The sequence below is a fragment of the Prosopis cineraria genome, unplaced genomic scaffold (assembly GCF_029017545.1).
Source record: "Prosopis cineraria cultivar Desert tree isolate PC_DT_omini unplaced genomic scaffold, ASM2901754v1 PC9, whole genome shotgun sequence".
Lineage (NCBI taxonomy): Eukaryota > Viridiplantae > Streptophyta > Magnoliopsida > Fabales > Fabaceae > Prosopis > Prosopis cineraria.
In genome coordinates, this window is record NW_026555340.1 from 23672120 (window position 1) to 23698817 (window position 26698).

General features: G+C 32.2%; 2 protein-coding genes across 4 annotated transcripts; one reads left to right on the forward strand and one right to left on the reverse strand.

Annotated features, from left to right (window-relative positions):
* Nucleotides 1-9605: 9605 nt before the first annotated feature.
* LOC129319281 (putative clathrin assembly protein At5g57200) lies at nt 9606-17813 on the forward strand. Of its 3 annotated transcripts, none has more exons than XM_054964294.1 (15): nt 9606-9949; nt 10074-10143; nt 10489-10586; nt 11138-11276; nt 11391-11515; nt 12176-12268; nt 12402-12452; nt 12874-12939; nt 13030-13095; nt 13209-13289; nt 13377-13454; nt 14701-14892; nt 15525-15603; nt 16244-16359; nt 17254-17813. In XM_054964294.1, the coding sequence occupies exons 1-15, from the start codon at nt 9860-9862 to the stop codon at nt 17650-17652; spliced, it is 1743 nt and encodes a 580-aa protein (XP_054820269.1). In that variant the 5' UTR covers nt 9606-9859; the 3' UTR covers nt 17653-17813. The 3 variants fall into 3 exon arrangements, with proteins under 3 accessions (XP_054820269.1, XP_054820270.1, XP_054820271.1); XM_054964295.1 differs by having other exon boundaries at nt 9879-9949; nt 10489-10578; XM_054964296.1 differs by lacking the exon at nt 10489-10586 and having other exon boundaries at nt 9885-9949.
* Nucleotides 17814-22642: 4829 nt separating this feature from the next.
* On the reverse strand, nt 22643-25934 carry LOC129320436 (pre-mRNA-splicing factor SPF27 homolog). Its single transcript, XM_054965895.1, has 7 exons — nt 25533-25934; nt 24970-25145; nt 24407-24490; nt 24024-24093; nt 23794-23927; nt 23650-23709; nt 22643-22930 (listed from the first exon to the last, which is right to left on the reverse strand). The coding sequence occupies exons 1-6, from the start codon at nt 25767-25769 to the stop codon at nt 23652-23654; spliced, it is 759 nt and encodes a 252-aa protein (XP_054821870.1). The 5' UTR covers nt 25770-25934; the 3' UTR covers nt 22643-22930; nt 23650-23651.
* Nucleotides 25935-26698: the final 764 nt, after the last annotated feature.

Here is a 26698-nt window from a genome sequence, read left to right on the forward strand (position 1 = left end):
ATGTTTTGAAATAAATGTCTTTAAATTTGTTCTCGTTCATTTTTTTTAATTTTAAAGGACCTTTGACTATTGAAGAGTGCATCCAATTATGACTAATTATTGTCATGAGTCTGTTGAATCTGAATATCTCAATTTATATGTATAATAAAACATGATAGAATAAAGTAATTCATGCGTACCTGAAGAATCCATGAGTGCTAGAGAAATCTCAATTACCTCGAGTATAAGCAGGTACACAACTCACAGGTCCTCAGAGCCTTCAGAGACTTCAGAGATAATGGAAGTAGAAGAAATGAGTAATCTGTTTGCGGTTATCGACTAATCGTCTTATATAGATCAGATCGGTAACCGCCTTATTAAATAGTTAAATAATTATATCATCTATTATCTCTGACTCAGTTAGTTAAGAGATAGAAAATAACTGACGGCTACTGGGTTATGGGTTGGGCCTCTGCCCATTGGACTCACTTGTGTGGTCCACCTATCACGGTCCACACAAGATCATAAAGATCAATCTATTGGGCTTATTAATTAATGCTAATTCATAAATAATATTCCAACAATCTCCCACTTGAATTGCATTAATTAAGCAAGTTGTATAAACAAGTTACAAACAAAAAATTTAAAAATGAAACTTCACAAAATCACTGAATCCTATGGGGGAAACAAGTGATATGATATCTCATAATCTGAATAAAATACGAAATTTTTATTCTAAACACAGTGCAGTAAGATAACAACATAAATCACTGATTCCTATGGGAAAACAAGTGGCATGTATAGCGTACCACAACAGAATCATTGAATCCTATGAGGATATAAATGATATAGACACATCTAACTGAACTGAATATAACTCACAGAAGAAAACAAAGCTTAACGAAAAATTGCAACATAAAAGATTCTCAAACTCCCACTAAACTAGGGCATCAAAAGAATTCACAATACCCATACAAGCTACATGATTTTGAAAAACTTCTACAGGTAAGCCCTTGGTCAGTGGATCTGCAAGCATCTGCGTGCCAGGAATGTGTACCACATGGGTTTGAGACTCAACAATTTTCTCTCACAAACATAAGTTTGATATCAAAATGCTCTGTACGGCTGGAATTTCTGTGATTATTAGCATGGTACACTGCAAATTTGTTATCACAATAAATGGTTAGAGGATGTGATATTGACTCAACTAGGCACATGCTAGATATCAACTTCCTCAGCCATATAGCATGACGTGTAGTCTCAAAACAAGCAATATACTCAACTTCCATAGATGAAACTACCGTAAGTGTGTGTTTCGCACTTTTTCAAGAGACAGCTCGTCCAGACAATATGAAAATATAGCTGGTCATGGACTTACGATCATCCAGACAAGAGGCAAAATCTGAATCTGAGAAGCCAACAATTTCAAGATCTTCTGATCTCTTAAAGTCATAATCAAAATACCCAACAACCTCAAGAGAATTTGACCTTCTGTAAGTCAACATATGATTCTTTGTACCTTGAAGATACCTCATAACTTTCTTAGCAACCTTCCAATGATTCGGACCTGGATCATTTAAGTATTGACCCAACACTCCAATGGCAAAGGCTATATCTGGTCGAGTACACACTTGAACATACATAAGGCTGCCAACAGTGAAAGCATATGGTATCTTTCTCATTTCAGCCCTCTTCTTATCATCCTTAGGACACTGTAACTTTGATAACAGCTTACCTTTCTGTACAGGAGCAGGTGAAGGAGAACATGAGTCCATTCTGAATCTCTTAAGTACCTGCTCAATATAAGTGGTCTGTGATAAACCAAGAATACCACGAGATTTATCACAATGAATCTGTATCCCAAGAACAAAGGAGGCTTCACCCATGTCCTTCATGTCAAAATGACAAGACAATAGGTGCTTTATCTCATTGAAGAAATTTATTGAATTGTTGGCTAACAAGATATCATCAATATAGAGAACAAGAATGGCAAAATTGTTCCCATCAAACTTCTGATAGATGCATTGATCTAAGACATTCTCAACAAAACTGAGCGAGGTGATAACTTCATCAAATTTCAAATACTACTGCCTAGAGGCCTGTTTTAGCCTATAGATGAATCTCTTTAATCTGCACACTAGATGTTCTTTACCAGATTCAACAAAACCATCTGGTTGTGTCATGTAGACTTCTTCATACAAATCGCCATTCAAGAATGCAGTCTTGACATCCATCTGGTGAAGATCAAGATCAAGCTGTGCAACTAAAGCCATTACTACTCTAAAAGCATCTTTAGTGGATACTGGAGAGAAGGTTTCTGTGTAATCAATTCCTTCTTTCTGATTGTAGCCTTTAGTTACAAGTTTGGCTTTTATCTATCAATTTCACCTCTAGCTTCTCGTTTTGTTTTAAAGACCCACTTGCAACCCACTGGTTTAAAACCCTTTGGTAGCTCTACAAGCTCCCATACGTGATTGTGGTACATAGAGGCAATTTCTTCACTCATAGCCCCCAACCATTTAGAAGAATGCGAGCTAGAAATAGCTTCTTGGTAAGATATTGGGTATAAACTATTAATAGTATCTAAATCAAATTCCAGCAAATATACCATGTAATCATCTAAAATAGCAGACTTACGAACCTTTTGGGACCGTCTTGGTTCAACAACCAGATCCCTATCACTTTTTAAAGGTGGTTCATCTTGAGCTTTATCCTGATCTACGACATTATTTTTGTCAACATGAGGGGTTGTCAAGATAGGCATAGGCAAAATGCTACTTTCGTCATGCAAAGTAATATGCCTAGGCACAGAGCTCCCACTGTCTAAGGCATCTTCAAAGAAATAAGCTCGGTCAGATTCAATTACCCTAGTAGTATGATTTGGACAATAAAACCTATACCCCTGAGATCCGATGCAATAGTCAATAAAGAAACCATCAACAGTTTTAGCATCAAGCTTCATCTGTTGTAGATTGTAAGGTTTTACCTGTGTTTTACAACCCCAAACTCGCACATGCTTTAGTACAGGAGTCCTTTCAAAATACAACTCATATCGAGTCTTTAGAACTAACTTGCTAGGAACTTGATTCAAAATATAAACAGCAGTTTTAAGTGCATCACTCCACAAGAATTTTGGCAGTGAAGAGTGACTGATCATGCTCCTAACCATATCCATGAGAGTACAATTTTGCCTTTCTGTAACCCCATTTTACTGCGGGGTACCAGGCATAGTATACTGAGCTTCAATGCCATGCTCTTGAAGGTACAAAGCAAATAGTCCAGGGTTCCTGTAATAATTGCATAACCCTTTAAAGGGTTTCTTCATCGACTTCTCACTCTTATCACCATCCTTCTTAAAGGTTGGATTATTAAGCTTTGGGGCATCATGCTTCTTCCCCTTTTTCTTATATGACCCTCCAGATTTGTTGCTTGAGCCATAAAAAACATAGTTTATTAAGTGAGAGGAATTCTTCTTTATAGCTTCCTCTTCTTGAGTGACTATCGATATCATCTGGTCAATAGACCATTCAGCTTCTTGTGAGTTGTATGAAGTCCTCAAGAATGAAAACTCTGATGGCAATGATTGAAGAACACGGTAAACTAAGGTACTTTTACCCAAATCAATCCCATATGACTTAAGCTTGTTATAGTAATGAACAAGCTTTAGAATGTGCTTCCTGACACCAGAAACTCTGTCATATCGAGTATTATCAAGAAGTGACAGATAGTAGTTTTTTTAGTCTTGTCAAGCTTCTTGTATTTGTTACCAATAGCTTTCAAGTACTATATTGTAGTATCTTTTTCAGGAATGCTGTCCCTAATTCCCTTTTCAATTGTGTACTTGATGATCGCTAAACAGATCCGGTTGGACTCACTCTATTGTTTATGGAAGGCCATTTCAGAAGCACTGGACTTGGAAGAGAGATCCGCAGGCTTGGGTTCTCTTAGAGCTAAATCTTTGTTAGAAATGATCAGATACATAGTCAGGGACTCTTTTCAATCATCATAATTAGTCCCATTGAGAGCCTTCCAAAGGATAGTTGCGTAAAAGCAGAAACCGAAATCGCAAAACAGAAATTGAAAAATATTAATTATGCGTGCATAACATAATTATAAAACAGAATTCCCCAACAAGCGATTGTCAATTATGTAACTATAATCATGCACCAAGAAGGCTCATATATAATAAAAATTTAGCTCATACAAAAGTCCATACAAAATAATGCATTAAACATTTCCATACCTATAGGGTATTACAAATATCTAACACATTAAAGGAGTGCTATTAGCCTATTCTCAAAACCAACCATCAAAATCACATTAATAATGTCACACCTATGTGGTATGTCCATTATCAATGCCACAAGATCCTAAGTATCATCAATAATTTATAAAGTCACAAATTTTATAACTTTAGGACAAAACAAAATAATTTTAAAAGTTCTTAGAGTCTTTTGGGAATTAAGGAACAAATTTAGGACTTAAGTGAAAGTTTTGAAAAGTAATTAGGGGCAAATAAGTAATTTTGAAAGAGATTTGGGTCAAAACTGCAATTCTGAAGGTTGAGGGACTAAGCTGTAATTTTTAAAAATATAACGGGGCTAATTCATAAATTCAAAAAATTGTGGGCCAAATGAGGTAATTTAAAACTGGTGCTAAAACGCAATTAACAAAAATATTTTTTTTTTGTATTGGGCCCATACGATTTAGGCCCAGTAGACGTGGTCCAGCCTACCAGAAACCAAAATATATATTTTTTTTGACAACTCTGGGCCCAAACGAAATATGGGCCCAGTACTTAGGAAACCGAATCCCTAGGATCTGATTTCTGACCTTGTTGTTGGGTTTGTGATGGCCGCACAGGAGAAGAGGAAGAAGGGAGGAATCGCCGGCGAGCATGGAGTTCTAGCCATGAGTCGTCGCCGGAGCCGTCGCTTGGAGCCAGGAGGAACGACGTCGTCCCTATCTACGGCAAAGGAGGAAGCCACCGTGAACCACGAAGGGTCTTCACCAGCCGTGAGTCAGGCGGCCAGGTGAGACGAGAGTCATCATACACGTCTCCAGTGACGTGAACGCTGTTGCCGATGCAAGAGTGGAAGAAACACACCGTGTCGCCGCCGTGAACCAGGTAAGACGACGCCACGAACCTGAAGAGAAGACGCTCCAGATGATTCAAAGAGATTACTTCCTACAGTGAGATCACAGTGAGGAGAACGTGCAGTGAAGGAGAATTCCGGCGAACGTGCAGTGAACATGGATATACAATCTTCATCAGCGACCATGGAGACGTCAGGGAGCACGAAGAAGACGAGAATAATGAATGCGATGATGAAGGCAAATTTTGTTTTTTTGTTTTTTTGTGCTTTCATCATAAACATAACAAAATTTAAAAAAATTATCGATATAAGAAAATTTTTCTGAATAATATAGATATAAAAAAATTATCGGTATAAGATAAATCTCTATCAATATATGTCATTAGAAGAATTGAGATATATAAATTTAAAATTCGTTACCAAGGCTCTGATGCCACGTGTTGAATTTGAATATCTCAATTCATATGTATAATAAAATATGATAGAATAAAGTAATTCATGCGTACCCGAAGAATCCATGAGTGCTAGAGAAATCTCGATTACCTTGAGTATAGGCAGGTACACAACCCACAGGTCCCCAAAGCCTTCAGAGACTTTAGAGATAATGAAAGTAGAAGAAATGAGTCATCTGTTTGCGGTTATCGACTAATCATCTTATATAGATCAGATCGATAATCGCCTTATTAAATAGTTAAATAATTATATTATCTATTATCTCTGACTCGGTTAGTTAAGAGATAGAAAATAACTGACGGCTACTGGGTTGTGGGTTGGGCCTCTGTCCATTGGGCTCACTTGTGTGGTCCACCTATCACGGTCCGCACAAGATCATAAAGACCAATCTATTGGGCTTATTAATTAATGCTAATTCATAAATAATATTCCAACAGAGTCATCTCTATCAACCATGAAAATAAATGAGAAAACGAGCAAGGCCTAAAAAGCCCGATTGCCCAAAAAAAAAGCTTACTATTTAAGAAACCTTGCCCTTAGGCTAACGAGTTCAAGGTTGGCCTGAGTATTTTAAGCTCTTTTATTTTCTTTTAATTTTTTTTGAAAAACAAATATTTGAAAATAAAATAAATGCTAAAATACGTATAAGTCTCTTTATCGTGACCAAATGTTTAAATCATTAATGGAACTTACCTAATCAAATTCAAGTCGGTGAAGCGTCATTTGATATGGGTTTAAGGTAATTTATGTCATTTCATGAAAACAAACAAATCCTTCCCTTATTCAAAAGTGAATATTTCATCAATCCCTCCAAAATTCAGCATATCATTTTTCTTCCTTGGTTTACATTGGTGGATGTTCATGACAATAAAAATGCCATTTTCTTCATGACAATAAGGTTGATATCCTCAAATTCATTCACTTTCTTCTTTTTGTTGGTTTTTGTTTCGCTCCTCTTCACCCCCCCCACATTTAAAAATAACCTGCAGAATATTAACAGTTTCTCAATTTTTATATTTCACATACTGACTCAAACATAGAAGAAAAATGATTAAAAAAAATAAAAATTTCAAAGCAGTAAAATCTTCCACAAAAAAAAATCTTTTAAGGAAAAAAAAAACCCCAACTCTTAATGCCCATCCTTATACCAAATCAATTATCACCATCAATTTCGAGTCGTGATTGAACTCACCTTCACACGTTCTCTCGGAATTGTATTCCGTGTCTCATCATTTGGGTGTATCACATGCCTAAAACAGTAAAAGGATACAAATGCTTATGTTTGGAAGGGATTTAATTATTGTCCCGAAATAATACAAGTACTCTATCAAGCCACATCATACATGACACTCCATCAAAGTTAGATCTCATAGGGCAGTTCTCATTAATGATTTAAAAATGTTTTTGAAAGATAAAAGGTTTGTTGAGTTTTTTTTTTTGGTTAAGATTATGAGGTTAGGGAACTCATTTGCATATGACCTAAAGTTCAAGAGAATAAATATTTTAGCTAAAATAAATTAAGCCATAAATAATCATATTTAGCAAGCCTATGCATGTCCTTGCTTGCTCATCACTGAAGTTATCATAGCTTTGACTCGTCCAAGAAGTAAATCAATATAAAAAAAATATTTTAGAATTTTCACTAATAGCTTTACAATGATAATGTTTTGATACCACTGGGATTTTGCAAAACTAGACTTTGTTGCAGCATTAGAGTCCTATTCGTGTCATAGTTTTAAGTGCAAATTTGCTGTATTTTTTATTCTAATATAGGGCTTCACATAGATGATGAGTTATATGAGGTTTCGGCAAAAAACAAAACCTCGTCTTCTTCGATGGCCATCATGTTAAGCTACTTTGGGTCATCTACTTTGGGTTATCTACGTTGGGTCATCATCTTTTTGTTCTTGCTGGTAGGTTTTCTTTCATGCTATGGCTTTTTCATGTCAAGCTACAGTATTTTAAATCATATAGAAGAAGAAATATTGATTTGATTCTTAGAAATCAATTCAAATGTATGCATGTTGAACTTAAACTTGATGTTGATGAATTGCATTTGAAGCTACTTTTAATTTTTCATGCGAGTTCTTTAACACCATATCTAGTTGATCAATTTGAAGATAGCGCGAGCCTTTTTGAATTATTTAAACTATACATTAAAAGTCTTCAATATAGTATATGCAATTGCAGAAATAGTTTGGATTAGACAATTAGTTAGTAAGAAAAATAGGCCAATAAATTCTTTGCAAGTCAATTCCCTCGTTCAGATCTAACAAAAAATTTCATTGCAATGCCTCTTGAAAAAGACATTATCGAGAAGGTGGGCGAGGATATTCCTTCCCCTGAATATGGCAAAAGTAAAAAGACATCTACAATCATCAATAATTTAGGATGGAACCACAAAGTTGCTCGAATCAATCACATTATTTATTGAGTATAGTTTTTTTAAGATTTTTTTAATAGTTGTTCGAGTTTGTTTTGGTACAAGTCTACTTGTGTTGTCCATTTACTTTCTTTTGATTTTGTGTTATCTTTTATAATGAGCCTTTAGATTTTTTTTTTTGGAGGGCCTTTTGCTTGTTTATAATCTTTTTATTTGAATGAAATTTGTCTTTATTTAAACAAAATAACAAACAAAAGTACAAATTGCCAAATTAAAACAAACAAAATAACATACAACCTATAGGTAAAATAGCTAGCTTATGCATGTCCTTGATTGTTTTTCACCCACGTTATCACACCTTTGGCTCATCCTTTCCCCTTTTCTCATAAAATCATTCAAAAGTGCAACAAATAGAGAAGTTGTCACAGCATACAACCACTCATCTGGTGTCAACTTCTTAACATCCAAAAAATGGTTTTTATATACACAACAACAAATTAAATAATTAATAAATTAAATTTAAAACTTAAGACTTGAAATTAAAATAAATTTATTAATTAAGAAATTATAATTTTTTCTGTCTTAAATTATAAGATAATCTTGGAGGTACTCCTTTTGTCTTAATTTACAAGACACCATTGAAGGAAATTCGACATTTCAAAATGTAATATATTTTGACAAAAATAATATTTCATTGATAATATTTTTTCAATATTGCTATTTCCATATTTTCCCTCACTTTAATATTTTTTTACAAGTGGAGTATTAAATAAAATATATTTTTGAAACTTTACATTTTGATTTTTTAAAAGTAAAGTTATAAAGTGTATTTAATGAGTTTTATTAATATGTGTAATTTTATCTAAAAATGTCTTATAAATAAAAATAAAAGTAGTATTTTGTTATTCCAAAATATAAGATGATTCCACAAAGATAAGGTTTTACTAATTATATTTTTCCAATATAACCAATATTACCATTTAAGTGGAAGAGAATTGAAACAATTGTAATATAATGATTATGTGTATAAAATTAAAGTTATATTAAAATCATTTTAATAAATTTAAATTTTTATTTTAAAATGTAATTTTTAAAGTATTATTATTTTTATTTGTATATGTAATCTTGTCCAAATTGTTTTATAATTTTAGATAGGAAGGTATAATAATTACTCCCTCCATTCAAAATATAAGGCTTTTTTAATCAAATTTTACTTCTAATAAAGTAGTTACTTGCTTTTAAACTAATCCTGTATTTCTATATTTATCCTTATTAAATACCCTATAATAAATATAAAATTATTATCAATAGAGGTACTTTAAAAAAAATAATGATTATACCTTAAAAAACTAAAAATACTTTATATTTTTAAACATTTAAATTTTTAAAAAAATATTTTTTTAACGGTGGGAGTAAATTTTATCTACCCTTAAAAGCTTTGATCTGAAAACAAACTATTGTAAACTAACAAACCATATTTGAAAGATGCAAATAAAATTAAAAAAAAATCAAAACAAAACAAAAAGCAAGACAGTACCAAAAGAAATCCATTCCATTTTTCTGTTTTTTCCTTAAAAATATAGCATGCCAGAAAACAAAAAGCAAAATGAAATAATCACCTGTTCTATTTTACTTTCAGAATCAACCAACAAATTACAGAAGCTTTTGTGCCACATGACAGAGATTTCTAAACAAATTTCTCAAATTAGTTAAGCCTCAGGAACTTGAAACTACCAAAATATCCCTTTCAAGAATTGGCCTCTCTCGCTGCAACTCCTGCGCACAATCTGGAAGGAAAGAGAGATTTATTGGCTTCTTTTTGTCGTTGGAAAACGACAATGTCACCGAGATAAAGGAGGAGGAGGAAGAAGGAGAAGCATATTATTGTTCCTTCTCTTTCTCTCCCTCCTTCATTTACAATCACAAAAATTAAATTCATCATCAATGAATGGGGACATTTCAGAGCTTCAAAAAGGCTTATGGTGCCCTTAAGGACTCCACAAAGGTTGGTATTGCCAAGGTCAATAGCGAATATAAGGTAATTTTTTTTTTACCCATTTTCATTTTCGTTCAAAATATCAAGCTTGATGTTCAAAATTTTCATGTTTAGGAAAAACCATTCTTCATGCTTTATTAGCTTTGTTCAATTTTCTTTATTGAAGGATTTGGATATTGCAATTGTAAAGGCTACCAATCACGTAGAATATCCTCCCAAGGAACGTCATGTTCGAAGTGAGTTAGTTTATATGAATCGTTACTCTTTATTCGTTTATATATTTATATTTATATTTATTTTTCTAATTTTGATATTGCATTCACCTGGTGAATTTGTGTCGCTGCGTTTCACGTAGAATATCCCCCTAAAGCTTTTCATCATGTTTTAAAAGCAACGTTTTAACCAATCTATCATTTTTCCCTTTTCACATGGTTGTATTGAAGAGCATGATTGAATGAAATCATTAGCAGGTTATCAACTTGCGTTACAAATTGGATTTGCTTTTCCATTGATTAAATACTCAGTGACTCTGAATATACTTATTCTTTTTCCCCTCCTACTATGCCTTAAACTCAATGCAGAAATCTTCGATGCAACATCAGCACACCAACCACGAGTAGATGTGGCTTACTGCATTCATGCACTGTCCAGGAGACTATCCAAAACAAAAAGTTGGATAGTAAATTCTCTGTCCCTACTAGTGTTTTGACATGTTTTTTTCTTTCAAACCACTAAAAGCTAAACAAACCTTGGTATAAAAAAAATATAGTACGGCAAAAACCCTACAAGTGTTTGAACTTTGATTGTCGTTGTTAAACAAATTGCTATCCTTGTTTTTCTACTTATGAGCAACCTTTAAAAGAAAGAAACACTTTATTATTTCATGTTTAAATTTGAAATTGTGGCTCTACTGCACTGTCATAACAAATGGGATATGGAATGTCCATAGTGGACTTTATTATGCAGCATGGTCTACAAGCTCAACTCAGTCTATTAAGAGAGGAAATATGTTTTTGAACAGTTTTACCATGAACAACATCTTTTCTTGCCATGACAATAATAACAATAAGCCTTATTCTACTGGGTGGGGTTGGTTACATGAATTATATGACGCCATTGTGATCTATTATTAACAATAACAAGATCTTTCCTTGCCATGAGGAAACAATTTTTTCAAACTTCATTGACATGCACCTCAACTTAATTGAGTTTTATTTATGAATATGACAGGTTGCCATAAAGACTTTAATAGTCATTCATAGGACTTTAAGAGAGGGTGATCCTACCTTCAGAGAAGAACTTCTGAGCTTCTCACGTCGGGGAAATGTTCTCCAAATATCCAATTTTCTAGATGATTCAAGCCCTACAGGTAACCTGGTTCTTCAAACTAATTGGTGTACTTTTTTGACTTACTAGCTAGTCTAGAACTTTTATGTAAGTTTTTACTATTGAATTTCATACCTGATGAGGTTTCTTTGTGCAGCTTGGGATTGCTCTGCATGGATTCGAACATATGCTCTATTTTTAGAAGAAAGACTAGAATGTCTTAGAATCCTTAGATATGACATTGAATCTGAGCCTTTAACTCTAACATCAGCAGTCACTCAGGTGTGAAATTATCGTTATTTGAAATTGCATTCTAAACTTTCCATACATTTGATTATTGTTTTTGGGAAACAAGGGAAAAAGGTTGCGAGATCTAGTGGTAGGATTTGAGGAATAAAATATAGGACCTTTCATGTACTCTTAATCGCTAGTGACTGATATGCTGGTAATGTGCTGTGCTTGAGAAAAAAGAGGTGAAAAGCTTCTACAATAAAATATAAAAAGTGATTTAAAAGCTTTAATTAAGTTGGGTGCAGTAGTTACCTTTAAATGCTGATGTGACTTAAAGCTTCCATGTAGGGCCTACTCAAATAAACTTGGTGTTGCTTTATGCAAATAGAAGAAAAATTGATCTATCCTAGATAAAGCTTTCTCTTCGTACAATCAATTTTTGAATATGATATACTATTGAAATAGAAAATAAAATGATTACTTGTCTATTTTTTTTTTCGTGGAAATGACTACATATCTATAATAACTACGCATTACTACTATAGGCATAATACCATTTCATAACTTAAAGTTGGTCTTCATTGTAGCCCACCAAACATCAGCCTCCTTAGCACCTCAAGGCAAAACGCAGATAATTTTAAAATGATCCACTTAAGTCTATGTAGGAACGATTACTATGTGCAGAATATAATGAACTCCTAATCGTGACAGACACACAGCAGAACAAGAATCTTACGTTCTGATGAGCTGCTGGAACGGCTACCTGCATTGCAGCAACTTCTTTACCGTCTTATTGGTTGTCAGGTAAATCTTGAATGGGAAAACTAAGGTTTAGTATCTGCATGCTCACAATTTGATCAGTCATATCCCTTAACATTGAAATTGCTGCATTCGCTTTCCTTTGAGATGACATTTAATTGGCTTTAATCTCTTGCAGCCTGAAGGAGCAGCCTACAATATTTTTCTCATACAATATGCATTGGTGTTGGTATTATTTATTAGCTTTTAGTATTTTTCAAATCTGAGTATTTGATTCTCCTAAAATGCTCATTTGCAACTGCATGGCTAAAGAAACATGACCAGAAATATAAAAGAAACTATCCAACCCATGTCCATGAGTTGTTGAAATTATTTCCTGTGTGCTCATGAGCACAGTGAAACTGAGTGTGGAAAAACAAATCTCAGGGTTGGATGATCTTAAATAACACTGGTCAAAAAAGGGCCTCTGCTGCAAGTTGAAGATTTCATATTAATTAGAAATGCAAAATTTTGCAGCCTAATTCATCCTTAGCAGCTACCTTCCATGGATTTTTATCGCTTAAAAGGAACTTATGTCTATTTCTGGCATCTCTTATTTATTATTGTGTCCCTTTTTCTCACACATGTTTTTTGTTGGCAATTTCGTTTAGGTACTAAAAGAGAGCTTTAAAATATATTGTGCAGTCAATGATGGAATTATAAATCTCATAGACATGGTAGCTTCTGTCTCAGTTTAATGTGCTCTGTTGTGTTCTGTAAATCATAGATTCTAACTCATTTTATGTATTATTTACATTTCCCTACAGTTCTTTGATATGTCAAGACATGAAGCTGTGAAGGCTCTAAATATATATAAAAGAGCAGGCCAGCAGGTTTGTAATGATGCTTTTCTTCATTGGCATTCTTCTTCTTGTCCGTTATGACTACAATCTTGACCTCAATGATTTGCTGAACTAACACTTGAGATTTTATTATTATAATGCAGGCTAAATATCTTGCCAATTTCTATGAATATTGCAAGGGCTTGGACCTTGCTAGGAATTTCCAGTTCCCAACATTACGGCAGGTTTTTTTCATTTCTTTAATGAGAAGTTTTCACTTGATAGGAATGAATGGTTCTCTTATGAAGTTTTTTTGTTCCTTCTGTAAACAGCCACCTCCATCTTTTCTTGCCACAATGGGAGAATACATCAAAGAAGCACCACAGACGGGTTCTGTTAAAAAGAGATTGGTGAGAAAGTGATGTGTCAATTATTTGGAGAAAGCTTTACAGTTATATTGTATTTACATCGTATCTTAACTCCAATGAACCCATATGCATCTGTCATCTATTATATTTAGGTATACATTAGGTTCAGCTCAACTTGTCTCTCAAAGACTTTAATTCGATCTTTTTCAGGATGTAAGCAAGCCCCGTAGGTCTAGCGTCCTTAAGGCTAGTCTTCAAACATGCAAATGAAATGTTAATAACTACTTAATACTCAAGAGTAAGCCATAGTATTTTGAGGACATCCTGAAGCCTAATCAATACATTCATTTCTATTTTTTATTGAAGGAAGGGATGACAAATCTAAATCATATTGGGGATTAACAAGACTCTTCAAAGATAATTATTTATTCTACATTGAAGCCTAGTTGAATGGACTTGTGGTTGCCCATTTGTTGTGATTGAATTTTGGCCAAAAAATAAAAGCTTATTATCTGCAAATCTATTCTCGTACCATTCATGAATGATATATATCTAGTAATCTAGTCAGTCCAACTTAATTCTGTGGCCGGTGATTCAAATAGCCCCTTCACTACTGTCAAACATAGCTGTTTTAGTCTACTTTAATCATTGATGTTGTGCCCTTATTGAAAACAAATTAACACGCCATATTTCCTTCTTGTGTTGAATCATACTGCATACTGGTGAAATAATTACTACCCTGGGTGAAGACTCCACTTGGCTGCTTTTTTCCTAAATAAACCTTATATGCTCCTCTATAAATTTAATATGGGTTTCATGTTCTGGGGCACCTTGAAAGGTTGAAATCTTGATTTGCAGATGGAGATGTATGCCCTTCAGTTTGTTTTTTTTTTCTTTAACATGCATTTATGTGTTATTACAGTCAAAAGTATCGATTAATTCTGACTAAAAGTAGATCCCCACCCCACAATCTTAAGTATGCATTTTTGGTGTTGGCCTCATACGTTTAAGATTTTATTCTCAAATTGTTCTCCAAGGAAACCAAATTTAGATTGGTAGAGATACGCTCTCTCCTCTTACCAACTGAGCTATCTCTTTGGATTGCATTCATGATATATATATATATATATGTATTGTTCCATATAATAATTGCTGAGGAAGAAATTTAGAAGAAAAACCAAGGAATGCTTGAATGTTTTGGTTGAACTAATAGCTTGTTCAAACTCACCCGAGTTCCAAATGGATTTGCATGTTGTATGGTTCCTTAATGAATGCCATTCAACATCAGGAGTATCAAAAAACTATTGAATCAACTCATGAACCAGAACTAGAAGAACCTAAAGAACCAGACAAGATTGAGAAACAAGCTGAGGACGTAAATGAGGAAAGGCTATTAGAGACAGTGGAAGAAATACAGGATAAGGAAGTGGAGACTGAGTTGCCTCCTCTGATTTCAACTAAAGCTACTGATGATTTGCTGGTATGTTAAAGTCATTTGGTGTGCACTTTCATATTGTTAGTTTGACTTTTAGGTAGCGTTTGGATTGACAAATTTAAATTTAAAATTTAAAATCTTGCATTTCAAATTTCACATTTCAAATCCATATATTTGCCAAACTTGATGACAAAAGCTTGTGTTTCAAGTGATGGCATCGCTAATTAGTTGATTGGTTGGGGTTAGTTATGTTGAGCTAACAAAAACAAAATCCATATATTTAAAATCTTTTGCTTGGATAGTTTAGAAAATTTCAAATGAAAAAGAGAAATAACCTAAAATTCGAAACAAAAAAAAATTAGAAATGATGAGTTTATTTTTATTTTTTAATTGACAAGAGATGAGAAAATATACAAAAATCATAAAGGTATCAATAGTGAAAATGTGAATAGAATAAAATGTTTGAAGTGATCAAAATTTTAAATGACCAGGTTGTAAAGAAATTTGAAATTATAAAGAAATTATAATTTGAAATGCCAAAGTTATAAGTTTTTGTATATCCAAATGAGGGATTTGGTCCAAATCCAAATCCTCCTTAATCCAGACACATCATTAGAAAATTTGCATCCTTTTCATTCTTGTTTTTTTGTCCTTGTTTTTTCTTTCGATCTTTGTAGGGTTTGAAGGAAATAAGTTCAAACGCACGAGACTTGGAAGATGGCAATGCCTTGGCTCTTGCAATTCCTCCAACCAGTGGTACAGCTACAGGATTTTATATTAAGTAAATTACATGGACCTCCTTTGAGTTTTGCTAATATTGCATGAGCTATTTCTCTATTTTCAAAATCCATACAGATCTCTAAAATTAAAAATAAAGTTATCCAGATCTCTCCTAAATTTGGCCAAAATTACACATACCTCCATCTGTTTTCAAAACTTAATAGAAACTTTCAACAAAGCTCAGTAGAAGTCTGTGTAATTTACTTTTCTTTTGAAAGCAGAGGGGCGGTATGTTTGATATTAGCAAACACTAGGGAAGATTGTATTGGTTTTGAAAATAGAAGAAAAGTCTATATAACTTTAGCAAAACATAAGAGAGATTGATGTAATTTACTCTAATATTTGAATGTATATGATTTTATGTTATGCATGCCTTTGTTGTAGAAATAGCAATGTATTAAATAATACAACTATAATGAGGTTTGTCTTTCAGTCTTCTTGAGCCTCAGAGCTTTGGATTATAACGCCATACAAATCTCGTTTAGATTTGTGGAAGGAGATAAACTCATATTTGCATTTGGCCTAACACCATACTTCTATCATTTTTTTCCTTTTTCACATTATATTTCAATATTACTCTATATTGCTTATCTTGAGACTTAGCAACTTCATGCAGGGAACAATGTAAATGAGCGTAGTTTGAATGACATTGCTGGTAATTCTGGTTGGGAACTTGCTTTGGTTACAGAACATAGGAGTAACCATACCAATCAAGCTCCAGATGGTAAAATGGTTTGTTTCTTCGCTCTACTAATCTTGATTGCTTGCCTATCATCCCTTGCCTTATTTCTTCACTGCAATGATGAATCTTGTAAAAGAGAAAAGGAGATAAGGGCATTGATTTACTTACTTCTATCCGTTAATTTCAATTGCTTTTCATCCTACTAGATGAGGACTAATACCACAAAGGATGCATTTTTTAATTTCTTACATTTTTATCAGACTTGGGTAGAACACATCAGTGAATGTGCTGTGACTAAATTCCATTCATCCATGCCAGAACCTGGCATTCTCTTCTTACATTTTTATGGAATATACCCTTCCAAACCACAATATAGGGCATCTTCTAGAAACTTTGGTTCGTGCAAACTATGGAGCATTAAGTAGTTTTTATAATTGTTTTTCTAACCATACTTCTACTTCATTTATTACTTTTTTAAAAAAAAAAAATGATCCATTGAAATTTCAATTATCATTATTGTAACACTTATATAAAGTATTTAATGAGGATATAAATAAAAATATATACAATTTTTTAAGAGATTAAGATTTTACCTAACGTTTTTTAAAAACTATGAAGTAGTTAACAATGTCCTATATTAAGGTCCAGATAGAGTACTAAATTGAAGGCTGCCTACTGTCATCCCTTGTAATTTAACAATTACGTATAGTTGTGCCACTATATCACCAATTTTAAATTTAATCCAAGTCATGGTGAATCAAATCCTTTCCATAGTGAAAAGGGTGTGAATGTGTGTATGTGTGTGTGAGAGAGACAGAGAGAGAGGCCGGGGGACAGGGAGGATAATTGATGTCAAGCATCAATTTTTATTTTCCTTAAACTATAAGAAGATATTATCGTTGTTGTTGTTGTTGTTTTTATATGTTTTTTTCCCTTTTGTTTAGGCTGATGGGTTTGACAAGCTATTACTAGACAGTTTGTATGAGGATGAATATTCTAGAAGACAACTTCAACTCCAAAATGCAAGATATGGACATGGAGGGATGGCTCTACAGAACCCATTTGATCATAATCAGAACCAGCATGATCCTTTTGCAATGTCCAACAACATAGCCCCTCCAGCTAATGTACAATTGGCTATGTTGGCTCAACAACAACAGCAACATCAACAACAACAAAAACAATTAATGTTTCAACAACAAAATACAATGATGGTACCTCATCAATATCCTCAGCAAATGCAGCTTGTTGTAGGCTCTAATCTTAACCCATTTGCAGATCCCTTGGTGTCACTTAGCTATCCTCCAAGTTCAAGGCCTCCACAAGGATATTACAATTTGTAACGTAGGGTTCAAATTCTTTAATTCTCACATAGTATAGGGTTATCTTTCGCCTTAAAAAGGATGTACTCTTGTTCTGTGTAGTATTGGATTTCTCTTTCATTGTCATAGATCATTTTCTTTTAAATATTATGGTATGAAGTATCACAAAGTTTTATCTCAAACGCAAGCAGGTTTAATTAAAAGTAAACTCTTTGAAATTGATTGTCATATATGTTTACATTTTTATTGGAAAAAACAATCATTAATTTCTATAGTTTTATTAGATTTTGCTTTTAATCCCTATATAAAAACTGAAAATATTGAAATTATAAGGATCTCAATAATATACGTCACCCAATTTTGCTGAAATTATAAGAATTAAAAAAATTATAATGATTAAAAGCAAAACCTAATGAAATTATAAGAACTAATAATTATATTTTTTCTTTTTATTTACAGTTATTAATTATTCATTTTTAAAATAAATGAATTTTCACCTACATCTTACAATACATTTGTAATGTTGCTCCTCAAGTTTCTTAATTTTTTTTAAAGAAAAATAGTGAACAAAACATTTTTCATAAATTGTTGGTTTCAACAAATATGATTTTCTTCTAATCATAACAAAAAATGTGGGGGGCTTCTTTGTGACATTGCAATTTTGGTGCCTTAGTCCCAACCATAAAATCAATGCGAGTGACACTGCATTTTGGATAATAATGATTTAGCATCTTTAAAATTTCCATAACTTAAACCCTTTATGTATGCTATTGAATGGTGCGGGAAAAGATGTCTTGAATAAGGATGTTTGAAAAGTAACTAGTTATGGATGAGTTAGAGATGAATTAGAGTGAGCAAACTTGTGGGATCATTTTAATCTCTATTCACTTTTATAATGAGGTGGCAAATGCTGAAAAGATATCATCTTAATCTTGTTCACTTTTGTAAACATTTTTTACATATAAATGCTTTATTTTCATTCAAAAAAAATTGTCAAACAACTACAATTGGAACAAATGTTTAGAAAAAATGTGGGGAGATAGCAGATGCATTGGTAAATATGGCAATAATCTTGTGGTATTATGATAATCTTATCTCTGAAGCTAGTAGTGAGAATCATGCATAATCGGCGCGCGCAAAGTGCATATGGTTACTGTTCACCTATAGTTGAATGAACAGTACCATATATATATATTTTTTAAAAATAACTTTTATAAACTAAAATCTCATGTGAGACCCACAATAAAATAGGTGTGGGATCCATAATAAAAAATATATATTTGTGACTATAAGATTTATAATAAAAAATAATATAAGACGTAGTATTTTTGGCAAGGGTAGGAACTCTACTTTGTATCTTGTATATGTATGAAACAATTAATTGTATTATAAAATATAAATTTAAATAATAAATAATAAAACAGAATGTTTTATTGCAATGAAATTACAAACTTAATTTATATAAATTACAAAAAATATGTGTATAAATTGATGTATAATTTTTATTATTTCAAATCTTAACTCACATAAAATAAGAAATTCTGTATAAAATAAAATTAAAAAGTATTTTATATCTTTAATATATTTGATTAAAACAAATTTTAAAACTGAATAAATTTCTGTTTAAATTTAAATCTGCATAAAGTAACATATCACAAGTACACAAAAATAAATTATTTTAATTTTTTTATATTTTATGCTTATCCTTCAAACGATAAAAAAATCCTTACAAATATTAAAAAAACATGTCAAATAAATTTTTACAATACTTAAAAACAAGTAAAAAAAAATATTTCCATGCATTGCATACGTCAAAATCTAGTTTTTACTAAAATCAGATATGCATCTATAACCAATTAAAATTTAAAACATTGCAAAAAAAAAATTTAATTACCACACTCTTATACTCTTTATTTATATGATTATAATGATTTTTTTATCCCTTGTTCATATGTCGGATCATCATCTTTCTTTCATGCTTTACCTTGACTTTGACTATTTACTCAGTACTGACTAATGGTGTATTGATTATTATTTACCACTAAGGAAATAAAATTTCCACATTATGATTTATAATCCTTAATAGCTTAGGAAAAATGACAACTTTTTATTTGTGATTTTCTGTGATACAAGAAACATTATATTTTCCGTGGATATTGCTTCTAGTGATACACCTTCCCAAGTTGTAAAATTTTGATTGGTGTGATTTATATTTTCATAGCACATATTGGGATGTGATTTAGCAACAAACCCATCTTATTTAAATCATATCCCAATATATCTTATGATCAATATATCAATTTTAAACTAAATGATTGGAGAAAAATTGATTCAGACAAGAAGTAATTGTAAATAATATAATTCCTTCGGTCGTGATTGTTAAAACATTTTTATCCATGAAACTGAAACTACACCAATATCATTTACTTTTTAGTAGACTGAGTGAATAAGGAAGCAAAAGACCAACTTCAATTCAAAATTTTTTCTTCTTGAAGAATTGAATATTTTTCGTGATGGAAGTCAGTGCTAGTCAACTAATAATTAATACCCCTTTTTGTGATCCAAGCTATTCAAAAACTCCAGGCATGACTAACTTCCACTTTTTTTATTTTAAGTTCATTTTATTTTCATGTTTCCTTTTCCATGATGAAGTATGATTTAAATCTCTTCTTACCTATTGCTTGCTAAATTTTACTGTTTCACTTCTTATTCAATTGTCAATCTTTTACTAATATCAATGACTACAAATTTTTTCCACATGAATTAAGGAATTAAATCTAATTTGTCACATGAAATAGTAAGAATGTATTGTTGTTCTATTGAACTGTTACTTATTAGACTTATTATCCAGTCCCATTATTTGTTTTTCTCTCGGACTGATAATTATATATACCCTATAAAAATAAAAGTCATAAAAATAAGATATAACTTAAAAATAAAACTTAAAATAATATCTTAATATATATATATATATATATAGAGAGAGAGAGAGAGAGAGAGAGAGAGAGAGTTCACAACCGTCTTCCAATGTTTCATCTCAGCCAGAGATTGAGATGGAAAGGGAGACTACTTGGTTTCAATCTAAAAATGACACTTGTAAATAGCAGTGTTCAGTTTGTACCTATCTCGATTGGCCCGGTATCATCTTGGCCTGAAAACAATTGAAACGGGACTTTGTGAGACAGAACATAAAAGGAGTTCGGAACAAGATGAGACATGAGATTACTATCGGGATGTCACTTCCATCCCAAATGTTATATCTATTATTTTTATTTTAAAAATATATATTAAATATATTAATTATATGAATTATAATTTCAATGCTTGCAATTCTTATATAAAACTAAAGTTTTTATATTAATAATTTTAATAACATAGAATAAATAAGGTAATATCTTTCTTTATAATATATTAATTATATTAATATAATCTATTTTTATATTTATCTATTTAATAACTTTTATTTATATTGCATTTCTTATTTTATTTTTAAAAGAGTAATAAGCTTAGCACATCTTAACTAAAGTAGAAGAACAATGATTTGATATTGTACTTAATTTGCTTGTTATTGCTGCTCTTATAGCCTAGAGATCACTTATAATTGCTATCATAATGTGTCGTTGTAATTAATATAATTCAATAATTGATTTTAAATTATTGTGATTTATGTACTTATATCGTTTTGATTTAAAACTTAATAAATTATATGATTTAAAATTTTAATGAATGTTATTATCTAAATTTTTTTTTCGACATTATCTGATTTATTAGGATAGCGGGATGTTTCGATCCTGTCCTAGTCTCGTCCTAATTCCTAACAAGATAAGACAACTTTCAGGATGGATCAGGATACGGGATAAAAATTCAATCCTAATCTTTTTTTCAAGACATGACACAAGACAAGGGTGTTTCAGTCTCATCTCATCTCATGAACACCCCTACTTGTGAATACACATACACAATTTTAACAGTGATATGTTTTTATATGGATAATATTTTATTTTTAATACTTACATAATTATTTTACGAATGAAAACAACTAAATAAAGAAAAATTTAACAGTTCAGTGCGCTATTTTTTAATAAAAAATTTTAAATAATCATTTTTTATTTTTATTTTTAAAAACTAGTTAAATATTTATCATTTATTGAAATAAAAGATAAAAATTAATAATAAATATTCAGTTAAAAATTAAATAGTTTTTTAAGATAAAACAGACGGATTTAACAGTAAAAATCTATAAGACATGTATGTATATCCATAATTGATTTAAAATCAATGTATCGCAGAAGGTTGAGCGATGAAATTAATACTATTTTTATTTAATTATTTAAGGAACCCTTTGATTCACTGTCATTGAATGTGACATATGTCCCCTAATTTGTGATTAGATTATTTCCTTTTTTTTAATATTAGTGATTAGACATGAGAAAAATAATTCAAAAAAGTTTTTAAAAAGTTCTGTTTTTCTAATACTTTATCCAACACTTTTTTTAATATTTAAAATTTATTAAAATATCATGAGAAATATAGAAAGAAAAGGAATAAAATTGCATGAAACCAAATGAACGTGTAGGGAAAAGAAAAATTGTAAAACATAAAAAGCGTACAAAGCCCCTAAAAAGGGTTGCGCTGTTTCTTTCCCTCTTCTTTCTTCTTTTTGAAATCAAGAGATGCAATGTTTCAATTTATAAATAGAACTCCTTATAAATTTTTAATTATATATTAATTATTGATTAATTCTAAATTATTCATTGAAGACATATTAATTTTCATAGATTTATCAGTACATATGCAAGGTTCAGCCAAAACGCTTGTCCATAGCACTCCAATAGGAAAGTATAGTTACATCTTCTATGTAGCCGGACAATGCACTGAGATTGAGAAATGGATTGCTATGATTATAACTTGTAAATAGTATACATACTACAAATTAGATTTGATTTTTTTTTTTTTTAGATATTCACATCTTTTGTATATATTGATGAGTTAAGTTCTCGATCCTTAAGAATGCTCCAATAAAAATATGCTTTTTATCAGTTTGCACGAACAAATACATACATTTCATCTGAGAAGAATTCAACATAACCTCGCAAATACCCAACACACATGGATGATTCTCAATTTGATCACCTGGTCCACAACTAAATATAAACGATGACATTGAGACCAAGTAGAGTGACAAGGGAATTCCCAAGACAAACCAACCAGTACTGAAATCGTATGGATCCTCAATTTGCCTTGCATTGACCTTCTTCCATGCACTCTTGGATGTGCTCAACTTGTGGTCCAGAAAATCCTACGTAGATATCAGTTCAAACAGGAAAAGAAAGGGATTAGAATGATATAGCATTTGCCAAACAATGAATTTAAGTAATTCACATTTGAGAGTTAAAAAGGGAATTTGATTCAACAAGAAAAAAATCAGACTAGGCAGAGTCAATTACAAGGATTGTATGCACTATTGTGCTCTGTCAATAACCAACTTTTTAGATATGTTGTTCAACAAAAGCTCCCGTATGATAACTGAGTATTGTTACCTTAAGAGTGCAATTAAGTACAAACCAAAGACAACCCTCAAGATATATAATGCAAGATGAAATCATGTTACCAACAAAACTTTCTTTCTCTTTATTTTGAAATGTGCTAGGGGTTCCCAAAAAAAAAATAAAATAAAATAAAATAAAGAAGAAATGCAAATAAAATCTAAAAGTCGTCCAATTGGTTGAGCATGCAAGACTTGTAAAATGTCCACACAATATGCTAGAAAATGAAAAGAAAAATACCCACGCACGCTCAAAATAAAAAAAGAAAATGAAAAGAAAGTCCACATCACCAAAACCAACAAAAAAAGATAGAGAATACAACGGCATAAAACCAGAATAAAGAAAACAGGCATAGAGCATAGATACAATCCCCAGCAAGCTCCCAAGGTCTTTGTAAAGAAAAGTTAATAAACGAAGCTGATATGAAGTATGAAATGTGTGAGCGAATGAGCATTCTAAGAAAGTAAGAAACCTCTACGATTCTGAATGCAATATAGGGCCATTTTCAGTGACAGCATCCAGGTTCCAGCCCCTGAAATAACAACAAATTAACTCCAGTACTAGTTGAAATTGAAATGAGATAAAAGATAAAGAATAATTCACATAGCAGAGCCACCTTTCTGCTGCTTCTCTTCTCAGTTCTTCTATGTGGTTTTCAATTGAAGCACATGCAGCTTGGATGTCTATATTTTTCTGACAAAGTTCCTTCCATTGTGTGGACAAAGCAGTAAGCTCATATGCAGTGTTTTGCTGATAATGATAATTACCAAAGAAAGGGTAGTTGAGTTAAATGGTTAATAGAATATTAAAAATAACAGATAAGCATGGAAAAGAAAGTCAAATCACCTGATGATATTTCCTTTCACGATTTACTTTTTCAATGTTGTCATTTTGTTCCTGGGCTAATTTCTGCATTCTAAAAATTGATAATGCAATGGTAGGTTGGGAGTCAACACCATGCAAAGCATAAGTTATGAATCATGTGGGGAATAGGCCCAATAAAGCTCCAGCATAATATTTTGATGTTTACAAAAGTCAGGATAACAAATCTACGAATGCATAGCTTGGTTGACAACAAAATATAGATTTTTTGAAGACATCAGCAACCTGGTCTGCCACAGATATCTATATCATCTTTTCGTATCATCATATGTATCCTTGTATCATCATATGGAACCCAAGGCAGGTAACCAAGATAGGAAACTAACTTATAGGTGTCACAGACAAACCTTGTCAAGTATACTTCTAATCGTTGATTGTGCAGCTTCCAGGCATCAGGACCATATTTTAACAATAAATCCAAATTTTCCATCCTGCAGATTGTCCAGTTCGATCATTATTGTAAAAACTGGAAGACAATTTTGACCGGCGTGGATTCTAGAAGGTATATCAGCAAACAGCTATTAATGGTCTAAATCTTGAAAGATTTTCAAAAAAGAAAAAAAATTAAGGAACGGCATCCATTGCAAATGGTGACAATACAGTACACTTTATAGCTTAAACAATTGAAGGACCTTCTTCAAAATTTTAGGGTCAGGTAATCAGGCAAGCAAATTAAATAAAATCTTTGATGACAGTGTCAAACATAACGCCATTCTATATCAAAATCTGGGGCCCATGCTGACCTACAATTTGTAAATGCAATGGTTTTTATCCGCAAGTACAAGAGGTAAAAAGGAAACGCTCTACATCAATGGCACATATGACTATTTCACAGCAACGGCTTACACTTTCCCTTTGTAAAGAGACTCACAAAACTCTAGATAAAAGATTTACGTCATAAAATATTCACCTGATCATTTGATATTGTAGCAATCGCTGCGCTCTCTGAAGCGATTGTTTCCAAGCAGTTTCATCATTTCTCTTATTCATTGGTGGCATTTCTAATTCATATCGCGACCTATCAAGAGGAACAGGAGGCCTTCCAGCTCTTACACGCTCATACTCTCTAGCAATCATTGGGTAGTCCTGGAATTCAGAATGCACAAATCAATCAGAAACGATCTGGCATGGCATTCTTCACCAACCTTGTTTCACTTCAACAGTGAGTCAAACGAATACTGAATTTAACACGAATGCGTTACACGGGGGGGGGGAACTAACAGGGAAACTCAGTGCTATTCCCAACTGCCAAGACGGCACCTTAAGTATTGCATTATCTATAAAGCACTATGATAAAGTAAATTGATTTTTGTTGTCCAACCTAAACTCAAAAAGCCGACAGAAGAGGTAACTGGAAACAATAACACACTACAAAAATGCAGCAAGAAGTAAATCGGGAACTCGGCCACAAATGTAATCCATAGGTGAGAGTGAAGATATAGAAGTGAGTCCACAGTAAAAGGGCAAAGCTACCTCAAAATTGAACTTGGGTGGTGGGGGCAAGTCTTTGAGAAAATCAGCGGGCTTTTTAGAGCTGCGTCGCATCTCTTCCTCGACCAAACGGTCAACGTCAGCCTTGACCCTGGGGTCGGCGTAGTCAACATCGATATAAGGCAACGCATCGATAATTTCGGCGTCCGAAGCACGGGGCCGAGCATAAGAAGGTGGAGCCTCCAGCATCAGAATTTCTCCATCGTTTTGATCCGCCATAGTTATGGTGTCAAATCTACGAAGCGTTGAGACTATATATATATATATTTCCAATCGACGAAGGAGGCCGGATTTTTCTCTGTGGCGTGCCTGCGTGCGTGCGTGCGCGGTGCCACTGAGCAGTAATTGCGACGACAAAGGAGGGGGAGATTTCAGATTTCTAACGAGACCTACCTGCTTCCGGGTCAGCCTATTTAAACCTTGAACCCGACTCGACCAGTTAAGGAAAATGGCCCGTGTCGATACTCACAATTTTAACAGTGATATGGTTTTATATTGTAAACGATCGATACTATTTTATTTTTAATACTTGCATAATTATTTTACTAATGAAAACAAATAAATAAAGAAAATTTAAAAAATTTAAATGTCTATTTTCAATAAAAATATTCAAATAATTATTTTTTTGATTTTCATTTTTTAAAAGTAATTAAATATTTATCATTTGTTGAAATTAAAAATAAAAATTTAATGATAAATATTCGTTTCAAAATTAAACAGGTTTTTTAAGAAAAAAACAGAAATATTTGAAAATAAAAATATATCAGATATGATAAGTATGTATATCTATAATTGACTTAAAATCAATATATTAGAAGGTTGAAGATGAAACAGATACTGTTTTTGTTTATTATTTAATGCACGCTTTGATTCACTATATGTCATTGAATGCGATATACGTTTCTTAATTTGTGATTCATTATTTCTTTTTTAATCAGTGATTAGACATGAGAAAAATAATGAGCAAATTTTTTTTTGAAAATTGATATATTTTTTGTAATATTTCTTGCAAAAAAAATTTTAATAGGGACACAAACAAATTCCATCAAAATAAACAAATAACAAATAAATATCACATAATGCGATAATTATTTGAAGTTTTCAGGAGCTTATCTGACATAATTTTTTTGCCAAATTACATTTCTCGC